We start from the raw sequence: 26,182 nt of genomic DNA on the forward strand, positions 1-26,182 counted from the left end.
AAGGGGTAAAATTAAGAAATTCAAGCCGGGCTTGGTGGCGCACACTTGTAATCCCAGCATTTGGGAGGCTGAGACCGGAGGATTGTGGTTCACAGCTAGCCTCAGCTACTTAGTGAGGCCCTTTGTAACTCAGTGAGACTCTGTTTCAAAATAAAGTATAAAAAAATTGGGCAGGGGGTGTAGCTCAGAGGTCAAATGCCTCTGGGCTCCATCCCTAGACCCGCATGAAAAAAAAAAAAGAAATTCATAGAAACAAATGAAAATGTTTTTTGACACAACATGTCAAAATCTCTGGTACACCTTGAAGGCAGTATTAAGAGGAAAACTCATAGCACTGAGTGCCTACATAAGAACAAAAAAAAAATATCACCAAATAAATAACCTAATGACATACCTCAAAGCCTTTGAAAAACAGGAAGAATCTAATCCCAAAGCCAATATAAGACAGGAAATTATTAATGGATTACATAACTATAGGATATGTAAACAATGGGATTTTACTCAGCCATAAAGAAGAACAAAATTATGTTATCTGTAGGGAAATGAGTGGAGATGGAGAATAGTATGCTAAATGATATTAAGTCAGTCACACAAAGTAAAAAATCGGATGTTCTCCCTAATATGTGGAAGCTAGGGAGAAAAAAGGTCATAGAAGGAACTCTAGATGAAGATGAAGATACTATAGATAAACAAATAAGGCGATCTAACTGAGGAGATTGGGGGGATATTCTCTAATGCACATGATGTACATTAACAAGCATATCAAAGTCAATCTCTAAGCCAAACATGAGAAGAAGTGAGGGGGGAATAGGGAAGAAATTGAGAAAGGGCTAAATGAGTGATATTTCCATTTATGCCTCTATCATCTTGTAGTCCATTAAGATGTATGACTTCAATGCACCAATAAAAATTTTTTAAAAAGGTGAGCGGGGGATTTTAAAAAGTAGCCTAAAAAGACCTTTAAAATAAACCTACTCAAATATCCACAAGAATTGAGGCTGGTGGCACATGCTTATAATTCCAGGACTTGAGAAGCAGAGACAGGAGGACCTCAAGTTTGTAGCCAGCCTCAGCAACAAAGCCCTACAAAACTTAGGGAGATCCTGTTTCAAAATAAAAAGTAAAATAGGACCAGGGGCTCAGAGGTAGGATATCCCTAGGATCAATTCCTAGTAAAACACACACACACACACACACACACACACACACACACACACACACCCCTAAGAGATAAAACAAGGAATACCATTTATGAAACAAAACAGATATAAAAAGACAGGTAAAAAAAACAAATTAGAACTCAAAACAATAAGAATAATTATAAATTGATCCAGGTACAGTGATGCATGCCTGTAATCCCAATGCATGGAGGCTGAAACTGGAGGACAGCACTGAGATAGGAGAAGTGCAGGTTCAAGGACAATCTCAGCAATGTAGTGAGGCTTTCAGCAACTTAGTGAGACTGTTTCCAAACTAAAAATAAAAAGGGCTATGGATAAACCTCAGAGGTAGAGTGCTCCTGGGTTCGCTCCCCAGTACTCCCTAACACATAAACACTTACCAAGTTGAAAACTGAAAAGATAGAGTAAATACTAGGCTAGAACAAAGAGAAAAATGATAATTTTTTAAAAAATCAGCTGGGCAAGGTTGCACATGTCTGTGATGCCAGCGACTCAGAAGGCTGAAGGAGAAGGATCACACATTTGAGGCCAGCCTGATCAACATAGTAAGGAGTCTCAGAACAAAAAACTCCAAACCTCTCAAAAATCAGGAGAGACAGAGAAACACTGACCTTTGTCTAACAGAGTCCAAGAGAGTAAAAGTAGAAGGGAAAAAATCTTTAACATTGTTGACATTTAATATGTCCCCAAATACAAATTATATATCAATTTTGTAATTGTCAAATATATTTTGAACTATCCATTGCTAGATCGATTGTAAACAAAATTGTAGAGGGTTTTCTCTTAAAAATACAAAAAGAAAACCAATAGAACCACTAGTTACTTATAAAGAAAGCTCAACAGATTTTTTAAATTTTTATTTTATTAGTGCATTATAATTATACATGATAGTTAGGTTCAATGTGACAACACATGCAAACAACTCTTGGTGTATTTCCCTTCACATCCCACTCCTCCCTCCCCCATGTTAATGAAATTGGTAGTGACAATACCTTCACGAGTTGCTGCAGTATTATTTGAACTATTTGTTCTTCACTCCTCCCTCTTCGCTCTTCCTAACTCCCTCCAAGCCCCTCCCATTATTCTATAGGTCCCTTGTCAAATGATTTAAAGTCCCTTATATTTCCTATTTTCTCTCTGGTTTCCACATATGGAAGAAAACATACAATCCCTGACCTTCTCAGACTAACTGATCTTGCTTAGCATAATATTCTCTAGTTTCATCCATTTTGCTACAAGTGACATAATTTGCTCTTATTTATGGCTGAATAAATTCCACTGTGTTATCTATGCCACGCTTTCTTTACCTATTCATCTGTTGTTTGACAGCTGGTTGGTTCCGTAATTTGGCCTCTATGAATTGTGCTGCTATAAACATGGATATACATGTATCACTATAATATTCTGACTTTAATTCTTTTCAGAAGATACTACAGAGACGTATAGGTGGGTTATATGATGGTTCCATTCCTACCTGACAAAGCTTCAAACTGATCTTGATAGTGGTTGTACTAATTTACAATTCCATCAACAGTGTGAGAGAGTTCCTATTTCCCCACATCCTCACCAGTATTTGTTACTGTTTGTATTCTTGAAGACTGCCATTCTAACTGGAATTAGATGGAATCTCAGTGTAGCTTTGATTTGCATTTTCCCAACTGCTAGTGATGTCAGACATTTTTTCATATATTATTGGTCAACAGAACTAACAGAAGAACATTAAGTTTTGTCTTAAATGTTAATGGAAAATAATCAAGAACCTAAGATACTAAATGCAGCTTATCCATTACCACACTTGAACGCATACTACCCAGAATCCTCTGCTAAAATATTTACATTATTTAAGAATAAAAATAAACCAGTAGTGCAGTTAACAATAGTAATAATAATAGCCAACATTTACTTGTGCTGAGTGTTAAACGAATACTTATATTTAGTATTATATGAATTTTTTTCTGTGTATGTGGTAGTGGAATTAAACTGACTGACAGTTCAAATTTATGAAAGATCTTTGAGATGTGGAATTAAAGATTGAGTCTATCTCCCACATGCACTGATTATCCTTAATTTTTGCACTCTACTGCTTAAAACAAAAGTCAATCATAAATGTAAATTAAATACCTAATCCATTCTTTTATTTTTCAAGACAGGGTCTTGTTGTGCTGATGAGGCTGGCCTCAAACTCTTAGGTTTAAGTACCCATCCTTCTTTAGCCTCCCAAGTTAGTTGGGACTACAGCTCACAAATGCCTGTTATATGTCTTTACATTATAGTAAACTCACCAAGTTTGAACTGCAGAACAAATGATCACTTTCAGCCTCTGTATAAAAAACTGTTCCATTAAATTAAGAAGAAAGGTAAGAGAATTACCACAGCCCTTCTAAACAACCTTTATAATTCTCAGCTAGTTAAGGGGTAGGAGTATAGCTCAGTGGTAGAACATGTATGAGGCCCCAAAGCTGTATGTAAGCTGGGTTTCATTCTCAGCACCCCTCAAAAAAGATACTATTTTATGCTATCTATGAAATATACCCAATTAGTAGAACTCACCAAGTACTGTAGCAGTTGGCTCTAGGTCACCGACAACACCCTTGTACCTTGTAATCTGGGGAGATTGTGCCAAAAAATTGAAACCATGGGAATCTGAAAGGATAAATTTCAAAATTAAAGCATGAAATAAAATGCTAAAAAAAATGTGAATTTAGTGACATACTACTTTTGCTCTTGGTTTCCCTGTAAGGTTACTAGAGCATAACATAAGCAGTATGTGAGGAGACTAAAACCTAAAAGCAAAGAGAAACACGTTAAATTGCTTCCACAGTCTATCATTAACTCTTCTCATACTTTTATGCAAAGGGTCACTGGCAATAAATAGTCCTTTAAAAATGCCTAAAACTTGCCAGGTGTGGTGGTGCACACTTGTAATCACAGCATTCAGGAGGCTGAGACCAAGGATTGCGGTTCACAGACAGCCTCAGCTACTTAGAAAGGCTCCTTGCAACTGTTTCAAAGATCCTGTTTCAAAAAAATAAATAAAAGCTGGGCTTGGTAGCGCATGCTTGTAATCCCCGCACTTTTTTGGAGGCAGAGACAGGAGGATCGCGCAGGTTCGAAGCCAGCAGCGTGCTCTGGCTTAGGAGACCCTGTTTCCAAATAAAAATGTAAAAAATAGGTCTGGGAGTGTAGCCCGGAGGTAGAAGGGCTTCCAGGAACCAGAGTACCACCAAATACATACATACATACATACATACATACATACATACATACATACACTAAAAAAAATAAGGATGGGGATGTAACTCAGAGGTACAATGGTCCTGGGTTCCACCCCCAGTAATGCAAAAAAAAAAAATGCCTTAAACTCTAAATATCCAAAACCTTACTTTGCTAAAATCTTTAATTACAAACATCTGGACTTCTTTAAATAAAATAAGCTGGGTGTGCTGTCCCATGCTTATAATCCCAGTACTTGGGAGGATGAGATGAGAGGATCGCAGATTCAAGGACAGCCTCAGCAAGTAGTGAGATTCTCATCAACATAGTGAGACCCTGTTTCAAAATAAAAATAAAATAGGTTGGGGGGATATAGCTCGGAGGTAGAATGCCCCTGGGTTCAAACCCTAAGTATAAAACACACACACACACACACACACACACATACACACACACACTTAAATAAGAAATTAAGAGTTTTTTCCATGCTTTCACAAAAACAAATAAATTTTAGGGCCACAGAATCTATCATAGGCTTCTCAGAATAAAACTTTAGTTCTTCAAGTCCAAGTCCAGAGTCACCATAAAAGCTGGTACAACAACTCATATCAACACATGAAGATTAGTGTGTGTGTGTGTGTGTGTGTGTGTGTGTGTGTGTGTGTGTTTCTGGGGATGGAACCCAGAGGCTTTTTACCTTCGGGCTACACTCCCAGACCTATTTTCTATTTTATTTGGAAACAGGGTCTCACTAAGGTGCTGAGAGCCTCGCTAAGTAGCTGAGGCTGGCTTCGAACCTGTGCGATCCTCCTGTCTCAGCCTCCCAAGAGCTGGGATTACAAGCATGCGCAACCACGCCCAGCTCCACGTGAAGATTATAAATAAGGTAATTTAAAGGAAACACTATTAATAAAGATCCACTCACTTTTCATTCCTTGGAAATCTTTTCTTTGCAAAAGCTCTGGCCAAAGACTAAGTGCTGGATTGAGTTTCCTAGACAAGGAAGCTGACTTTATACTGAATCTTGGCTTCTCTAAAGAATCAAAATTTTTATTCTCTTTGGGTGATACATAGCATGCGAAGTTCTTTGCAACTAGATCATCATTAATACAAACCTGTAAAATTTTAAAATATTTAATGGATAATGAAACACATGTAGTCAATTGACTGTAAAGAAAATATTCTCAAACTTAACCCAAAATGTCAATTTTCAATAAAACTTTTATAGAACATAATTTGATCAATTCCTTTACTTCTGCTCTGATAACTGAATTAAATACTTCTCATGAACTCTAATGAGAAAACAATAAAGATCTGTATGAAATACAAGAAGCATAGCATGCACATGTATGGGGGTTGTCTGTATGTGTGCCTGTCTGAGGATTAAACCCAGGCGCATTCTACCTCCATGCTACAACCCTAACTTCTTTTTGTTTATGTATTTAGTGGTACTAGAGTTGGAATCCAGGAACATTCTACCTCCAAGTTACACCTGCAATCCTATTTTATATTTATTTTGAAACAAGGTCTTGCTGAAGCTGTCCCTCTATCTCACCCTCCCAAGCACTAGGATTAAAGTACTAGGATTAAAGAGATGCACCACCATACTGGGCTTACTTTTTGTTTTGAAGCAGGGTCTCACTAGGTTGTTGAAAAATCTCACTATATTGAAAAGGTTGGCCTCAAACCTTTCATCCTCCTGTCTCAGCCTCCCATGTACAGGGATTACAGGTATGTGCCAACATGCCTGGTAAAAGAACGTGTGTGTGTGTGTGTGTGTGTGTGTGTGTAGGGGGGTGTGTGTACTGGAGATTGAACTCAGAGGCATTCTACCTTCCATTTCTACTCCCAGCCCAACAGAATGGGAGATGATTTTTTGCCAACTACTCCTCCAATACAGGACTAATATCTAGAATATACAGAGAACTCAAGAAACTCAGCACTAAGAAAACAAATCCCCAATCAAAAAATGGGCAACTAAATAGACATTTCACAAAGAAAGAAATACAAATGGCCAATAAATGCATGAAAAAATGCTAAATATTATTAGCAATCAGAAAGATGCAAATTAAAACTACCCTGAAATTTCACCTAACTCCATCTAGAATAGCAACCACTCAGAACACAAACAACAACAAATGCTGGCAAGGATGTGGAGAAGTGGAAACTTTAATACACTGTTGGTGGGACTGCAAATTAGTGCAATCACTTAGGAAAACAGTATGGAGGATACTCAGAAGAATGGGAAGGACTTACCATATAATCCAGCAATACCACTTCTGGATATCTACCCAAAAGAACGGAAACCAAACTACCAAACTAATGCATGTATATCTATGTTCATAACTGCACAATTCACAAATTGCCAAACTATGGGACCAGCCAAGATGTCCATCAATAGATGAATGGATACAAAACTATGGGATATGTATACAACAGAATTTTACTCGGCCAAGAAAATTGTGTAAAGAAAAACACAATTACATCATTTACAGGGAAATGGATGGAACTGGAGATTACGCTAAGTGAAACTAGTTAGTCACACACACACAAAAAGAAACCGGATGCTTTCCCTAATATGTGGAAGCTAGGGAGAAAATTGGTCATAGGAGGAACTGTAGACTAAGGAGATACTATAGATGAGCAAAAAAGGAGATGGGAGGGGGGAAGAGAGAAATTCTCTAATGCACATGATGTACTTTAACAAACATATCAATGTCAATCACTATGCCATATATGAGAAGGAGGGAGGGGTGGGAATTGGGTAAGGGCTAATTGGGTGATGTGTGCATGTATGTCTCCACCATCTTGTATCCCATTAAGATATATGACTACAATATACCAATAAAAAATTTTAAAGAATGAATCTCATTATTAAAAAATAACTGAGTCACTTTGAAAACAGTAGTTTGGTTGTAATGATATAAAGAATAGAGATAAGTATCTTTTCCATAGAGATGTGGGTTAGCAATTCTGAAATTACTTTATGTAAATATTATTGCTCAAGTAAGTACACAGTAGCAAATAAGAGTGGATTTCTCATACTAAAGAAAATGTTAAGAAAAGGGCAGGCTAGAATGAACCCTATGATTTTTAGACTGAAATTAGAGGAATCGCAGCTCCTAATTCATGTACAGATGGATAGATGAGATAAAAATAAATTAGGTGTCTGCATGAGTTAGTGAAGTGCCTACATTTCCTCTTTCTGCTGAGAATATGCACAATTGGTGAAACCACAGGAGCAGTAAACACACCTTATGCCCTCATTTTTATACCTCACTAGCACTCTTTAATAAAAGGAACCAACACCTTTTGGTAAATGGTTGATTATAGAGCTCGGGCTAGAAAATGACAAAATGATCCTGGAGCATTCTGTGATACTAGGAAGGTAAGTGTTCAAACAATGACAAGGTACACTAAAAAGACAGTATTCCCTGTTTGAAGAAATCAGGTTTGATTAGATTGTTCAGGCAATCTAAGCAAGACAATAATGACAGCAATGAATTATACCCCTCCCAAAATAAAACAACTCAAAATCTATATTAGTCTAAACTGGTAAACCCGGAGTGGTGCCGGTGTAATCCCAGTACTTGGGAGGCTGACATAGGAGGATCATAGACTCACAGCCTGCCTCAGCTACTTAGCCCGGCATGGTGGCACACACTTGTAATCCCAGCATTTTGGAGGCTGAGACAGGAGGCTCGCAGTTTGCGGACAGCCTCAGCTACTTAGTGAGGCCCTTTGCAACTTAGTGAGACCCTGTTTCAAAATAAAGAATAAAATATAGGGCTGGGGGTGTAGCTCAGAGGTAGAATGCCCCTGGGTTCCATCTCCAGTACCGAAAAAAATTAAAAAATAAAATAAGAATATGAAGAATAAATAAAAATAGGGCCAGGGGTGTAGCTGAGAGGTAGGATGACCCTGGGTTCTATACACAGTGCTACACATACATACATACATACATACATAAATATATAAATACATAAATATATAGGTGAATAACCTAATATATGGGGAGAAGAAATAGATTGTCACAGTAGAATTCCAATAAAAAATGTAGGATCTGGACTCATGCTTGTAATTCTAGTACTTGGGAGGCTGAGACAGGTTGGTGGCAGGTTTGAGGGCAGTGTGTAGTAATTTAGCAAGACTTTCAAAATAATAAATAAGGCTGGGGTGGCAGCCTATTTATGAGGTAGAGCACCTCTGGGTTCAATCGCCAGTATCACACATATATACAGAAGAAATAATGGAAATAGGTCAATAGTATAGCAGTGACTTTTACAGGCAAGAAATAATAATGAGTCATATGTGGTGGCACACACCTATAATCCCAGTACTTGGGGATTAGGCCCTTAGTGAGACCCTGTTTCAAAATTAAATTGAAAAAGCTGGGAGTGTACGCCAGAGGTAGAATGCTCCTGGGCTCAACCCCAGTACCCCCTCTACACACACACACAATGAATGAATGAATGAATGAATGAATGATGGTAATAATAAGAATAATCAGCAGCAGCATTAGCTGCCTACCGCGGCTGCCACCACCACCACCACCTCCACACACACTAGGTGTGGTGGCCCATACCTATAGTATCAGTACTTGGGAGGCTGAGACAGAAGGATCACAGGTTTGTGGCCAGTCTCAGCAACTTAGGCCCTCCACAATTTTGTGAAACCATTTCAAAATAAAAACATAAGATGGGCCTGGTGGCACATGCCTGTAATCCTAGTACTTGGGAGGCTGAGACAGGAGGGTTGTCAACTACTTAGTAAGACTCTCATCAACCTAGCAAGACCTTGTTTCAAAATAAAACAAAATATGCCTGAGGGTGTAGCTCAGAGGTAGAATGCCCCTGGGTTCAATCCCTAGCAACAAATAAAAAAAATAATAATATTACTGGTCATGGTGGTACATGTCTGTAATCCCAATATTTGGGAGGATCACAGGTTGCACAGTAATTTAGGGAGAACCCCTGCAACATAGTGATGGCCTGTTTCAGAATAAAATTTAAATTAAAACAGGGCTGAGAGTATAATTTGGAGGTAGAATGCTCCTGGATTCAATCTCCATTAACACACACACACACAAACACACACATACGCACACACACGCACAGAGTAATTATCATGTGATTTAAAATTTGTAGGTGGAAGCCGGGTGTGGTGGTGTGCGCTTGTAATCCCAGAACTTGGGAGGCTGAGACAGGAGGATTGCACAGGTTTGAAGCCAGCTTCAGCTACTGAGTGAGGCTCTCAGCAACTTAGTGAGACCCTATTTCCAAATAAAGTATAAAATAGGTCTGGAGTATAGTCCAGAGGTAGAAAAGCCTCTGGGTTCCACCCCCCAGTACCACAAAAAAATAAATCCCTAGGTGGGGGTTAGGGCATAGCTCAATGTTACAGTGTGTTTATGTATGTGCATGCATTACACACACTTAGCATGTGTGGGGTTCTGAGTTCAATCTCCAAAACAGCAACAACAAATTCCCTGGGCTAGTGGCTCTCTGTGGGTTCTGGGAAGCCCTAGATCTATGTCCTGTGTCCACTTCCCAAAAGGCAAAAATGCACCTTGTAGCAGATCTTGGAAAAGGCCACCAGTCAAACTATAGCAGCAAATAACCTGGGCAGAGAGGGTCATGTTCTCACACATCATGTCTACTTTCTTTCTACACTCATGGTATCTGAATTCTTAACACTGGGCCCACATGACTTACAATGACGAAATCTGTGACACTAAATGTGAAACATTTAGATAGCTTCTAAGCTGTGTGAATTAGTTTTCCGTAGTGTTTATTTGTCATTGATAAAAGTCAAAATTTAAATAATGATAAAATATTTAGAAAGTACAAATCTTTTACTTACTTTTTCATTTTTTATTGTTACATAAAGGTAAACCTCAAAAGTATCTCCTTCCACAGCACATAATTCCGCTTCCACCTGAGTAGTTGCTAAATGACAAAAACCAAAGAACAAATGAGCTGTTAGCAATCATGACCATGTCCCACCTATTAGTCTCTGCTAAGCTCCTAAGAGTACCCAGAGCCACAGAGCTAGTGGCTTCCTCAAGTAGGACGGGCTCCTAGAGTAGAAGGCAGGTGGGGCAAGTGAGCAGGCCATGGAAAAGGCTCCTGACTGGAGTGAGCCACAAATCCTCTGTCCCCATCAACGGAAACCCCTGCTACCTCATACCTCCTCAGATATGCAGTCCAAATTTCCAGTCCCAATCTTTCATCTGAGCACCCCTTCTCTGTTCCAGATGTCCCTGGATTAGACTTATTGGCTCTGTATTGGAGACTAAATAACCCAAACAGCAGGCCCATTTACGGATATTGGTCTTTTTGTTTTTTTTTTTTTTCATGTGTGTGTGTGTGTGTGTGTGTGTGTGTGTGTGTGTGTGTGTGTGTTGCTGGGGAGTGACCTCAGGGACATTCTACCTCTAAGCTATGCCCTCAACCCATTTTTAGAATTTTTTTTGTGTGTGTCTGTGTGTCTGTGTGGTACTGAGGATGGAACCCAGGAGCCTTCTATCTCTGAGCTATACCTGTGGCCATTTTTTATTCTTTATTTTGAAACAGGTAGGGTCTCACTGAGTTGCAAAGGGCCTAAGTGGCTGAGGCTGTCCTCTAACTAGGACACTCCTGTCTCAGCTTCTCGAATGCTGAGATTACAAGCCTGCACCACCACACCCAGCTAAAATATTTTGTTTTGAAACAGGATCTTGTTAGGTTGCTGAGTCTTACTACATTGCCAAGGCAAGCCTTGAACCTATGATCCTCCTGTTTCAGCCTCCCAAGTATTGGAATTTCAGGTGCACAATACCATTATCTTTACACATCTGATTTCATTTCATTTCTATCAGAACCTTTTGAGATAAGTACTGTTTTTATTTTATGGGTAAGAAGACCAAGCTCAGAGATAGTTAAGTAACTTGCCCACAGCTGCATACACAGAAGGTGGTAGGCACAATTCAGCCCTGGGAGTTTGCTTCCTCCAAACCCATATTCTCATCCCCCCGCATGTTCAATGGCCTCTCAAAGGCCCGAATTCCAAACCAAGAGACTCCCCAACCTCCTACTTCTCCCAGGTTCAAAGTTATCTGGCTTCTCCTTTACCCCGATGATGGGACAGCAAAGGAAAGGCCAGCACGCAACTAGTACCAGATGGCACCCTGGGCATCTGCACTTAACAGCAGCCAGCTCCTAGCAGTCAGCTGTCAGGATAACTGCCACAACAGTGTGTGTCTGTGACACAGAGGAAGCACACTAATAGGTAAAAACATCTCATACATCTTAAATTAACAATGATGATTGTTACACATCAAATATTCCTTGTTCACTAAAAAAGGTAGGCTTTTCATCAAATGTTAGTCTGATAAAATGCACATCAATTTGTTCTGCTGCACTGTACTCTTTAAGTAAGCCTCTTAAGAGGCAGGGGTTATTACTGAGTAGAGCTGTATCTACATAAACAGTCCCTTTCTACTTCCAGCTGTTCATTATTAGCATCCACATTCACCCTCAAAGTTTCAGGGGTACAGTCATTTGTGACGCTGATGAGGAGGAAGCTCCAGGTAACTTACAGAAAGCACATGAGGAAGGAGGGCCAAAGAGCTTAAAAGGCACATCTCAAACCCCCTGCTGACACGAGAGTAAACTACCATGAGTACTGGTGGAAAGCAAGCTGCACTGAATATGATAGAGTAGGCCTTACCCTTTACAATGTCCTGAAAGTACTGGACTGCCGCACTATCCCACTTTTTGGCAGGTCTGTAAGAGTAAACAGATGCAACTTCATTAAATAGAAACCTAAAGATAGTACACTAACACTGTTCAGTAAACCATTTAACACTGAATAATATGCCTAAGATACAGGTAACCGGGAGTGGGTATTCTACTCTCAGCCCTTTTAGAGACAGGGTCTCTCCAAGTTGCTGATGCTGGCCTTGAATTTGTGATCTTCTGCCTTGCTCTCCTGAGTAGCCAAAATTACAGGTGTGTTACATTGTGCCTAGCTGATTTGATTTTTAAGAAACTTACTAATTTGTGTGTTTGTGTGTGTACAGCAGAACTTTAGAACCAATGTCTTTATTTTACTGCCTGTAAAAGGGGGGTTACTGGGAAATGAATCCAGGGGCATTCTACCTTCAAGCTACACCACCAGCCCCATTTTATTTTCTGTATTGAAAAAGGTCTCACTAGGTTGCTAAGAGTCTCACTAAATCACTGAAGCAATCCTCAAGCCTGCAATCCTCCCATCTCAACCTCCCAAGTACTGGGATTACAGGCATGTGCCACCACACTCATTTTTAAGAAATGCTTTGAAATTCTTTTTTTGTGGTGCTGGAGATTGAACCCAGGGATATTGTACCTCTGAGCTACATCCCTAGGTTCTCCCTTTTTTTGTCATTTAAAAGCAGGATCTAAGTTGCTGAGGTTACCTTTGAACCTGTAATCCTCCTATCTGAGCCTCCCAAGTATTGGGGCTTATAGACATGTACCATCATGCCCAGCTGAAATTCTTGAACTAATGTGTTCAAATTCTTAGTTAAAAAACGATTTTTTGAATACTATGTCCAGGTACTGGGCCATGTATTTTATGCACATCATTTTATCTCTTTTTCAAAAGAACTCTTGAAGGATTGTGGTAGCACCTCTGATAAATAAAACTAACAGAAGCATAACAATACATTTTAACCTTATGCTTTTACTTTTGTTCCTGGCTCCCAAAAGCTGTTTTCTCCTCCTTTTTTTGCTACTTTTCCTATGATTCCCCCCCCCCCTTAAGCACAGGAAAAATGTAGACAGAACAAACCTATATTGATCAAATGGGAAAGGGCACAAGGGTGCTAGAGTCAGCAGAGAGAAGTAGCTGGCTTTCTTCGACTACCTCTCAGAGTACTGGTTTGGCCAGCCTGTACCACAGGCTGTACCACAGCTTCCCAAATGCTGAGATCACAAGCGTGTACCACCACGCACAGGTGCCAACCTGTGCTGGACACCACTCAGGATCTCTGACTCAGGGAGCCTGTGTTCTGGCTGGAAGATAAGATTTGTCACAGGAAATCTGGGCTAATGGTGTTGGTCAGAAGATGCCAAGGCACTGGGTACAGTCATCTCCACAGGGGTCTGTCACGAGTCTGCACTGGCACAGGTGGTAGCAACACTGCAGAATGCAGGTCTTCACTTCCAGAGCTTACACTTGTAAAACGAACAAAAATAGGGGGTGCTCTCTTCACCTATGTATTTTACATGGATATGCCAAATGGCTTGGGAAAAATATAGCTAGCTATCAGGATGGAAATGGCTGCCAGGAGTGGTGGTGCACGCTTGTAGTCCGAGCATTCTCCCTACTGAAAAAATATATATATGGAAATGGTTGGTGGCGCACACTTGTAATCCCAGTATTTGGGAGGCTGAGATAGGAGGATCCAGGTTCACGGCCAGCCTCAGCTACTTAGTGTCTCATTATACTGGCCAGGCTGGCCTTGAATTCCTGGGCTCAAGAGCTCTTCCTGCCTCAGTATCTCAAGCACCTGGGATCACAAGTATGGGCCACAGAACTCAGCTAATAAACTTTTCTTTTAATGGTCCATGATCCCATGTTTTATGATTTTCTTTACACATAACTTACTATTAAAAGTGTTTAAAAGCCAAAAAGCATAGAGATCAAGTCCTCTTCCAACCCCTGCTCTGAATAGGGAGCTGCCCAAGGCTTCTGTTGTACAGCCAGGTGTGAAAGACACTTCAGAGCTGCTTCCTGCAGAACAAAGGCCTGTGCAATTGCTCAGCACTCCAGCAAACGAATGACTTTAAATAAACATCCTGCACTCGACTTTAAGTCTTCTCCATGATTTAACCTACTGGAGGAGTTATACTTATGCAATCTCAGCCTTGTCTTCACAGAAGTCAATGTGTAAAGTAACAGGTTTTATGCAATGCAGTTTGAATTTTTTGGCTCTATAAGGAAGCTGCATAAAGGACTCTACTGCAACTCGAATGCTTCAAAGCAAAACAGAGACAGTTCCATTATAAACAAAAATTGTACATAACATTCTTTCAAAGTATGCCTACACAATTTATATACTTAATGTAAAAGAAATACCCTAATGTACATAATGTACATTCACAAACATGAGAAGGAGGGGGAGGCAATGGACTGGAAATTGGGGATTAAATGAGCAATGTGTATATGTATGCCTTTCTACAATCTTGTATTCCATTAACATGTATGACTACAGCCAGGTGTGGTGGCGCATGCTTGTCATCCCAGCATTCAAGAGGCTGAGACTGGAGGATCATGGTTCACAGACAGCTTCAGTTACTTAGTGAGGCCCTCTACAACTTAGTGAGACCTTGTTCAAAATAAAGAATAAAAAAATAAGGCAAGGAGTGTATCTCAGAGATCAAATACCCCTGGGTTCCACCCTCAGACCCCCCCAAAATAAAATTTGTATGACTACAATGCACCAATAAAAAAGCAAAATTTATAAAATGCTAAAACTGAGCAAGAGTTTATGTAACAGAATTATGTAATCATCCTTTAATAACTCACTGTAATATATAACTCAAATTAAAAAATGAGTGTTTCTTTATGAAAAAGGTAAAAAAAAAACCTCTTATTTTTAAAAGATATATAAGCCAGGCGTGGTGGTGCACGCTTATAATCCCTGCACTTGGGAGGCAGAGACAGGAGGATTGTGCAGGCTTGAAGCCAGCCGCGCTGGCTTAAGAGACCCTGTTTCCAAATAAAAAGTATAAAATAGGTCTGGGAGTGCAGCCCGGAGGTAGAAGGGTTTCCAGGAACCCCAGTACCACCAAAAAAAAAAAAAAAAAAAAAAAAAAAAAAGCTGGACGTGGTGGTACACCCTCGTAATCCCAGCATTTGGGAGGCTGAGACCTGAGGATCCTGGTTCGTGGACAGCCTCAGCTACTTAGTGAGGCCCTCTGCAACTCAGTGAGACCCGGTTTCAAAATAAATAATAAAAAATAGGGCAGGGGGTGTAGCTCGGAGGTTGAATGCCCCTGGGTTCCATCCCCAGACCCACCAAAAAAAAAAAGATATATAAAACATAAAATTAAACATATGAATAAAGTACCCAGTTCTGTTTAAATAGATGTATACATTGTATAATATTTAAGTTATGCGTATTTATCTCCTTAGTTATTTCATTATGGTGAATACTGTCATAATCTTTTTACAGACCACTTTTCCTAAATATCTTAGTTATTATATTTTCTCATAATCACTTTCAGAAAATAATGGCAATCTTTATAATTGCTGTGCCTCTAATGTTTTTCTGGTTCTCAATATGTTGAATAGAATACCCAGAACAATGTTCAGTTATAGTAGTGACATATTCTTGACTTCTTTTTTCTTTTTCAGTACTGGGGGCATTCTACCTCCGAGCTACACCCCCAGCCCTATTTTTTATTCTTTAATTTGAAACAGGGTCTCACTAAGTTGCAGAGGGCTTCACTAAGTAGCTGAAGCTGGTCACGAACCCTGATCCTCCTGTCTCAGCCTCCCAAATGCAGGGATTACAAGCGTGCACCACCACGCCCAGTGTGACTTCTGATTTTCAAGCTAACGCTTTCTGGAATTGCAACCATGAAAATTTTGCTGATGCATACATTTGACATATTATAGACTACTACGAAAAAAATTGACTTTCTCGTTTTTTTTTTCTTTTTGTGGTACTGTGAGTGGAACCCAAGGGCCTTTCTTCCTCTGAGCTATACTCCCAGACCTATTTTATACTTTATTTGAAAACAGGGTCTCCCTAAGTTGCTGAGAGCCTCACTAAGTAGCAGAGGCTGGTTTTGAACCTGTGCAATCCTCATGTCTCAGCCTCCCAAGTGCTGGGATTACAAGTGTGTGCCACCATGCCTGGCGACTTTCTCCTTTAAAACTGACATTTCTCTCCTTAAAAAGAGTATTAATGCAAAATCAATGTATACATACTTTTTAGATTTTACTGGAATGTACTTGGCAAAATCCACAAGGAAACACTGTGCCAGGTAGTGGTCTGCTGAAGATACAATTGACTTAATAATAGCCCTGCACCAGCACTTCAACTCCTGACAATAAACCACACAGACCTACAAAATAAAAAGGAAGGGTTTAGTTTTTTGTGTGTGTGTGAGGGGAGGGAGTATGGTACTTGAGATTGAACTCAGAGGCATTCTACCCCCTGATCAACACCCTCAGCTCTATTTTATTTATTTTGAAACAGTGTCTCACTAAGTTGTGGAGGGCATTGCTATGTTGCTGAGGCTGGCTGCAAACCTGAGATCCTCCTGTCTCCGCCTCCAAAGTACTGGGATTATAAGCATGCATCATCTCATCTGGATGAGTCTTATAATGAGAATTAAAAGGTGTTCTCAAAACCATCTCAGCTCATCTTTTGCCTTACAGAAGATGGCTGGGATTCTAGACCTAACAGAGCTAAACACTGCCTGCCAGAAGAGAAACTGAGGGAAGAACACAGGTAACTGAGTCTTGCCATGTTGCTGAGACTGGCCTTGAACCTATGAGCCTCCTGTCTCTGCCTCCCAAGTACTGAGATTGCAGCCATGTGACACCTGGCTTCACTGTTTTTCTTACTACAGTAGTCCCCCTTATCCAGTTTTAGTTACCCACAGTTAACTTCAGTCTAAAAATATTAGTGAAAATTTTCACAAACTTTTCACAAGTTTTCAATTGTGTCCTGTTCTGAACAGTGTGACAAAATCTCACACCACCTTGGTCCATCCAACCTAGAACCTGTTGGACATGGTGGTGTGTGCCTACGATCCCTCTGGGATCACAAGCTCAAGGCCAGCCCTGGCACCTTAGCAAGACCATATCACAAAAAAAAAATTAAAAAGAGCAAAGAATGTATCTCAAAAGTAGAGTGACCCTGGGCTCAATCCTCAGTACTGCAAAGAAAAACAGATTATGAATTATCCCTTTGTCTAGCATATTCATACTGCACACTCTACCTGCCATTTAGTCACTCAGCGACCGTGTCAGTTATCAAATGAGATGTCACAGTACTGTGGGTGCTTGTGTTTAAGTAACTCTTACTTATTTCACTTAACAATGACCCCAAGGTGCAAACTTTTATTCAAATATAGTTATAATTTTTCTACTTTATTGTTACTCTCACACCATGTCTAATCTATAAATTAAACTTTAGAGTAAGTATAAACTTAAATGAAAAATTATAGCATATATAGAGTTCAGGCCACTGAGAATCTTATAGCATGTCCTCTACAGGTAAGGGGACTACTATGAAATCATTCGGACTCTGTATCTAAGGAAAACTTGAAAAAAAAAAAAAAGAAAAGTTTTTTGGTACTGGGGACTGAACCCAGAAGCATTCTACCATTCAAGTTATACCACCAAGCCCTTTAAAAAAAATACTATCCTAAAGTTGGGGTGGCACACACCTATAATTCCAGTACTTGGGAGGCTAAAATAGGAGTATCATAGATTCAAAGCCAGCCTCAGCTACTCAGCAAGACCGTTTCCAAATAAAAAATAAAATAGGAATATGTGTGTAATTCAGAGGTAGAATGTCCAAGGTTCAATCTCTAGCACAACAACAACAACAAAAATATTTTGAAACAGGGTCTCCCTAAATTGCTGAGGGCCTCACTGAATTGCTGAGGCTGTCCTCGAACTTATGATCTTCCTGTTTCAGCCTTCCAAGGGCAGGAATCACAGGAGTGCACCACCACACCTGGATTAAAAGCAGTTTCAATTTGCATTTTTCTGATGTTTAAAAATGTTGAACATTTTTAGCCAGGCATGGTGGCACACGCTTTTAATCCCCGTGCTTGGGAGGCGGAGACGGGAGGATCGCACTGGTTCGAAGCCAGCCTCGCTGGCTTAAGAGACCCTGTTTCCAAAAATTAAAAAGTATAAAATAGGTCTGGGAGTGTAGCTGGAGGTAGAAGGGCTTCCAGGAACCCAAGTACTACCAATAAATAAATAAATAAATAAATAAATAAATAAATAAATAAATATTGAACATTTTAAAATAAACATTTGAATTATTGGCCATTCAAACTATATATATACACAATAGAATATTATTCAGCCATAAAAAAGAACAAACTCATGTCATTTGTAGGAAAACAGATGAAACTGACAAATCAACAAATCAGACTCAAGGTAGGTATGGTGGTACATGTTTGTTAGCCCAGTACTTGGGAGGCTGAGACAAAAGAATCTCCAGTTTGCAGCCAGCTTCAGCAACTTAGTGAGGCCCTACACAACTTAGTGAGACCCTATTTCAAAATAAAAAATAAAACAGAACTGGAGGTGTAGGTCAGAGAGAGAATGCCCCTGGGTTCAATCCCCAGTAACAACACACACACCCCCCTAAGAATCACATTTCCACTATTTGGAATCTAGGCGGAAAAGACAACATGAAAGTAACAGGGAGCCAAGCACAGCAGTGCACACCTGTAATCCCTCCCAGTACTTGGGAGTTGAGACAGGAGGATCATAGGTTCAAAGTCAGCCTCAGAACTCAGTGAGACTGTTTCAAAATAAAAAATAAAATGGGGCTGGGGGTGTAGCTCAGAAGTAGAATGTCCCTGAGTTCCATCCCCAGTATCATATATACACACAAAAAAGGTAAAACTATGTAATTTGTGAATACAAATATGCTAAAATGAAACCTGTAATTAAAATATTAAAATGTACTAAAAGAAAGAGAAGAGGAGGGAGGAGGAAGGAGGCTAGGGATCTAGTTCAGCTGTAGAATTCTTGCCTAACCTGTACCCTCTAAGACCCTGGGTTCCATCCCTAGCATGAAAACAAAAAGTCTGAAATCTATTCTCTATTGGTAAAGAGAAAAAAAGGAGAAGAAAAGGTAGCAGTGATTCAAAATGAGGAAGAAGGGAAACAGAGATGGTCCTGAGAAATCTGCCCTATTCCCAAGTCTCCCTGCCCTTAAAAAAAAAAAAAAAAAAAAAAAAAAGAAAAGAAAGAAAGAAAAAGAAAAAGAAAACCACCACTGTCTGCAGCCACTGTAATCCCAGTGGCTTGGGAGGCTGAGACAGGAGGATCACAGGTTCAAGACCAATCTCAGCACCTTAGCAAAACCCTATTTCAAAATAAAAAATTAGCCGGGCATAGTGGTGCATGCTTGTAATTCAGTACTTGGGATGCTGAGACAGGAAGATCACAGGTGCATGGCCAGCCTCAGCTACTTAGGGAGGCCCTTTACAACTTTATGAGACCCTGTTTCAAAATAAAGAATAAAAAATAGGGCTGGAGGTGTAGTTCAGAGGTAGAATGCCCAGGGTTCAATTTCCAGTGCCACCAAAAATATTTAAAGAAAGAAAAAATAATAATAATAAAATAGGACCGGGATGTACTTCAGTTCTGATCCTTAATTTGAATGGTTATCTTGTGGGTCGGTGGCACTGATTCCCTGGGGCCCACTAGTCTCTCACCTTCTGTTCACATCTCCCACCCTCCTCATACGAGGCGCGAGGCGATGCAGATGGCCTTCTGTACCCTTCCTGTTCCCAGGTCCTCTGCCCTGCCTCACTAGGACTACTGTTAGCCAAAAGTAGAAATAGCTAGGCACAAGTCCTTATGCTAAAAACTGATAAGTGGAAAAAAATCAAGCAATTTTTTATGACATGAACCATATTATATTTTGGGGTAATGAACTAGTCTTACTAAAAAAGGAAAGTTCTACACACAATTTGAGCTCATGAGTGCAGAAGAAAGAAATCACTGTGTCTGAACATGAATGAAAGCTAATTCACAGTGGTCACTATTGAATGGTGAAACCATTATGTAGAATACTGACAGGTGAGGCCAGAGGGAGGGATCAGGTCATCACCACCTGACTCTTAGCACCACACAAACGCTATTATCTCCCAATCAAAGAACATTAAGTTCTTGGAAAAAAAATTTTTAATGACCCCAATCTAGCCATATCTGTATATTTAGCAGTGCTTAACTATCAATCCACAGAAAATACAGAAGGAATATAAAAAATATATAGGGAAAAGTTAGACCATCACCAACCAGGAGAAAGGCAACAGGCGACTCAAAATGCAAAATATTTTAGAGGAAATAGTATATTTCTTCAATGAACCAAGGGTATGAAAAAAATTTTTAAATTATGTTACTGATGAATTGGGGGAGAAAAGAATTCAAATATTTTCTAGTTTTTTATCACAAAGAGCTTAAAAATATTTTCCCATCATATGACTGCAAAAATTTTAACTCCTGAAAAATGCTGACTTGTCAAAAGAATCAGACAATGGACAACGGGAGATGGACTGCGATGTGGAATAGGAAAAATAAAGAAGCATGTGTTGGCTGAAGTCATGAGAAACCAAAAAGGAGGAGTTAGCCCTAGACTGCAAACTCCCTATGCTCTGCTGCAATCTCTCCATCTGCCCTGGATCTAGAATATTCTCCTGGTTCCCAGCCCCAAGAGTACACCTGGATTTAGAAGACATGTCATTTTCCTACTGCCTCACACAAAAATTACACAACAACCATCCCTGTTCCATGACTAGCCTGAATTTTGTGCAGCCTAAAAATCCTAATACTAGGCAATAATTACAAGCAATTTAGATGTTACAAAAGATTCCATCACCTCTGCTGCCCAAATATTTTACATTTCAATTAGTGTTTTAAAAAAGTGATTAAAACACATTTACATACCTGCCCTTCTTCCAATATTGATGGTTTTATTTCAATATCTTGACACATACTGTTATAGAAGTCATTCATGTCACTATATAGTTTTTGATAGTCAACTTCATGATCTAAAAAGGGACTGCATCCTTTTATAATAACCCAGAAGCAACCTGGAGCTTCTATCTGTAAAAATTTAAAAGATAAAAAATATGCATGGTTTAAAAGTAGAACAATAAAATAATAAACCTTAGAATCATGATTTCTATTTAAGTGACCCAACAAATTCTTGACAAGTGCTTGTGTCTTAAATGGTGAGATCAAAGAAAAAATTCTAAATATGTCATAAATAACATGTAATTCTCAATTATTGACTGTAACTCAAAGAGCAAAGGAGTCCTCAATCTCATGTGTTTTGAAAATACCCACAAGATAGGTTTGTAGCCAGACTCAGCTACTTAGTGAGGCCATTTGCAACTTAGTCAAACCCTATTTCAAAATCAAGAATAAAAAAATAGAGCTAGGGGTGTAGCTTGGAGGTAAAATGCCCCTGGGTTCAATCCCCAGCAACACACACACACACACACACACACACACACACACACACACACAGAAATACCCAAAATATGCACAAGCAAGGATCAGAAAAATATTTTAATACTATGGTTTTTATAAGGAAAAAATAAGGATTTATGCCTCAGCAACTCAGACACTTTTAGAAATTAAAAATTAAAATAAAGCCAGAAGCCAGGCGTGGTGGTGCATGCCTCTAATCCTAGTTTTTGGAAGACTAAGACAGGAAGGAGATCTGCAGGTTCAAAGCCAGCCTCAGCAACTTAGCAAAACTTTTGGCAACTTAGTGAGATTCTGTTTCCAAGTAAGAAATAAGAGCCAGGCATGGTGGTGCACACTTGTAAACCCAGTACCTAGGAGATTGAGACAGGAGGATTAAAGATTTAAGACCAGCCTCAGCAACTCAGTGAGACCTTGTTTCAAAGTAAAGGATAAAAAAACAGGGCTGGGGTGAAGCTCAGAGGTAGAATGCCCCAGAGTTCTATCTCCAATAACACACACTCATAACACAGGCACCAGACATGGTGGCACACATTTGTAATCCCAGTACTTAGGAGGCTGAGACAGGAGGAACACAGGTTTGCATCCAGCGTTAGCTACTTAGTGAGGCCCTCTGCAACTTAGTGAGACCCTGTTTCAAAATAAAGAATAAAAAACCAGACTGGGGGTATAGTTAAAACGTAGAATGCCCCTGGGTTCAATCCCCGTACCACAAAGTGGAAAAAAAAAAAAAAAGGGCTGAGGGTATGGAGGATGTAACTCAGAGATAAAGCACCTCTAGGTTCAATAACAAGTACCACAAAAAAGAAAAAAATATATATGTGTATGTATCTGCTCACATTAAAAAAATGACAGATAAAACAAATATAAACTATTAATATGAGGGAAAGGAAAAATTGAAAGAATTAAAGTGAAACAGACCTCTCTGTATCTTGTTATATATTATTATTAGAAACCATGATTATCCATGTTAGAGATAAGACAAAAATATAAAGTTCATTATATAGAGGGTACTGGGAATTGGTGTAGCTCTGAGGGAGAATGTCCCTGGGTTCAATCCTCAGAACAAAAAAAAAAAAAAAAAAAAAAAAAAAGGCCTAAGAGCAATGACATCCTAAGTTTGTGGGTCCAAGGACAGGCATTTTCTTTCTACTTTTCTTAGTGTTAAAACATTTTATAGTAAATAATTGGAAAAATGACAGTGGTCATTGGTCATTCTGATTCTGGTAATGGCAACTGCATGGTTCATATGCCACCTGCAGTTAACAAGTATAAACCCATGAAAAAAATACATTTTTTTGATACTGGGATTGAACCCAGGAACTTTCTAGCTCTGAGCTACACCTCCAGCCCTTTTGTTTTTGAAACAGGGTCTCACAGTGGCTGAGAGTCTTGCTAAGTTGCTGAGAATGACTTTGAACTTGTGAGCCTCCTGTCTCAGCATCCCAAGTACTGGAATAACAGGCCTGTGCCACCATACCCAGCCCCAAAGTTAACTTTGTGTGTGTGTGGGGGGGGGGGGTGAGGGTACTGGGAACTGAATCCAGGGGAATTCTACCTCTGAGCTACATCCCTGGCCCTTCTTTTTTTTTTTTTTTTTTTTTTTTTTGTGTGTGTGTGTGTGGTACTGAGGATAGAACCCAGGGGCATTCTACCTTCAAGCTACACCTCCAGCCCTATTTTTAATTCTTTATTTTGAAACAGGGTCTCACTGAGTTGCAAAGGGCCTAAGTAGCTGAGGTTGTCTGCAAACCATGATCCTCCTGTCTCAGCTCCTAAATGCTGGGATTACAAGCATGTACCACCACACCCGGCCTATTTTAATTTTTGAAACAGGGTCTCACTAGGTTGATGAGAGTCTTACTATTTGCTGAGGCTGTCCTTAAATCTGTGATCTCCTGCCTTAGCCTCCCAAGTATCAGGATTACAAGTATGCATCACACACCTGGTTCAAAGTAATTACTTTTAAAGGCACTGAAGAGCTGCACAAACCAGGCAGAACCTGGAGGAGATCCAATCTCTAAAAGAAGAAAATTTCAGAGTGAGATCCAGGTTTCCACAGCTTTTTCCCTAAGTAATCCCCCATCTCCTACCTCCATCTCCCCAGCTCATGTGGAATGGAGCTGTTATCCCTTGAGCAGAAATCCACAGTATCTGTGGCTTAAAAAACCAGAAGACAGAGTTTTAGAATTGCCAGAGCAGCTAAAAACTAAGGGGAGAAAATCAGAGAGGGAGTATCAAAGATGGGGAGCTTCAAAGTCTGTAATATGAAGCCCTCTCACATCTTCCACATGCCCTGGACACCAAGGTGTCCTGAGAAGACTCACAACTGGAAAGCTGGAAGACAGTGTTAGCTGACACCCACGAGAAACACAGAATCCTGGGCACATAACAATGCCATCAAATCTTTGCATCAAAGACAACCGAATTCTACCAAGACTTATGGGATACAAAATAATATCCCCAGGATGACTGTGGTTTCCCATCAAAATGCTGCCTGAGAAAGTTCAGTGTTGCTAGGAGTACTCAGTATGTGTCCTAGCCAGCCCCTCACCTTCCTTTTTCAGAGCACTTACTGAAAAGGACTTCGTATTATGAATACATATCTACGACACGTGTGTGTGTGTGTGTGTGTGTGTGTGTGTGTATGTGTGTGTGTGGTACTGAGGATGGAATCCAGGGACATTCTACTTCTGAGCTATACCCCCAGCCCTATTTTTATTCTTTATTTTGAAACAGGGTCGCATTGAGTTGCAAAGGGCCTAAGTAGCTGAGGCTGTCCGTGAACTGCTATCCTCCAGTCTCAGCCTCCCAAATGCTAGAATTACAAGCATGTGCCACTATGCCTAGCTCTACAACTCTTGAGAGTATCTTTCTCAATAACCTGAAAGTCAAGCCAGGCGTGGTGGCACACACTTGTTATCCCAGCATTCGGGAGGCAAGACCGGAGGATTGCGGTTTGCAGACAGCCTCAGCTACTTAGTGAGGCCTTCCACAATTTAGTGAGACCCTTTTTCAAAGTAAAAAATTAAAAAAAAGGGCAGGGAGTGTAGCTTGGAGGTTGAATGTCCCTGGGTTCCATCCCCAGACCCGCAAAGAAAAAACAAATAATCTGAAAGTCATTCCTCAGAAATGTTATCACCAGGAAAAACAGGGCTTCCACCTCCAAGTCTCTATGGGAAGACAGAAACCTAAGTTCTTTAAATTCATTTAGCAGATATAGCTGGCCTAACCCTGACCAAACCTTCATGATTTTTCACTTAAGCCCAGCATCCATTCTCTAAAACCTACTCACTTCTACACAAATGGCAATGGAGCTTAGTTCTTTCCCCTACTATTTAAAGGTTGGTGAGTAAAAATCTACATTCACCACTCGTGTCAGGGTTTATTTTTGTCATCCATCGCAAGAAAGTGCAGTTTGGAGTAAGAGTAATGCCAAGTTATAGAGGCTTAGCACCTCCTGCTCTCTACAGAAGCTCTGAAGTCTGATGCTTCAAAAGACCAGCCAGGCATGGTGGTGCTTGCTTGTAAAGCCAGTACATGGGAGGCTGAGACAGGAAGATTGCAGGTTTAAGGACAGCCTCAGCAAGTAGTGAGATTCATCAACCTAGATCTTGTTTTCAAATAAAAATAAAATAGGTCTGGAGGGTGTAGGTCAGAGGAGAATGCCCCTGGGTTCAATCTCCAGTGCCACACCCACAAAAAGTAGTAGTAGTAGTAAAGATCATGTTATAGTACAAAGAAAAATGTGCTCTACCAGTAAGGACAGGTGTACACAAAGTGTGAACCAAGCTTCTTGACATGTAGACTGACCCAAACATAGTCAAACTGCAAGCCTGCACAGTTCATCAGAATCACAACATCTAAGCCTGGCATGGTGGTATACACCTGTAATCTTAGTACTTGGGAAGGTGAGACAGGAGAATAATAGGTTTGTGGCCAGCCTCAGCAAATTAACAAAGCCCTCTGCTACTCAGTAAGACCCCCCCCCTTTTTTTTTGGTGTGTGTGTGGTGCTGGAGATTGAACCAAGGGGCAGTCTACCTCTAAGCTACACCCCCCAGGCCAATTTTTTATTATTATGAAACAGGGTCTCAATAAGTTGTGGATGGCCTCAGTAAGTAGCTGAAGCTGGCTGCAAACCTGGATCCTCCGGTCTCAGCCTCTCAAGTACTGGGATTACAAGTGTATGTCACCACACCCAGGGCTGGGGGCGTAACTCGGTGGTAGAAGGCCCCTTGGTTCAATCCCCAATACCATGCCCCAACACACACACACACACACACACACACACACACACACACACACACACACACACACAAACACAGAAATGAGAACCCAAGATAAGATGTCCAGATATTGTAATTCACAGGTGAGGATTTAAAAGCAGCTGTCAACACTGGATGTGGTGACTCAGGTTTGTAATCCCACACTTGGAAGGCTAATATAGGAGGATCACAGGTTCACAGTCAACATCAGCAATTTAATTAGACCTTATTTCAAAATTAAAAAATAAAATAGTGCTGGGCGTATAACTCAGAGGTAAAATGCCCCTAAGTT

The 26,182-nt window shown here is 40.1% G+C and overlaps 1 protein-coding gene across 1 annotated transcript; it reads right to left on the reverse strand.

Annotated features, from left to right (window-relative positions):
• Positions 1-3,731: 3,731 nt before the first annotated feature.
• Positions 3,732-25,499, reverse strand: LOC308279587 (putative ATP-dependent RNA helicase TDRD12; the record flags this gene model as incomplete). Its single annotated transcript, XM_080720100.1, has 8 exons — positions 3,732-3,824; positions 5,320-5,509; positions 10,257-10,342; positions 12,105-12,160; positions 14,273-14,392; positions 16,356-16,492; positions 21,078-21,236; positions 25,437-25,499. Coding segments are annotated over 8 exons (904 nt in total), but the record flags the coding sequence as incomplete, so codon positions are not given.
• Between the last annotated feature and the right edge of the window lie 683 nt (positions 25,500-26,182).

Source organism: Muscardinus avellanarius (genome assembly GCF_963383645.1).
Source record: "Muscardinus avellanarius genome assembly, contig: SCAFFOLD_47, whole genome shotgun sequence".
Taxonomy (NCBI): Eukaryota; Metazoa; Chordata; class Mammalia; order Rodentia; family Gliridae; genus Muscardinus; species Muscardinus avellanarius.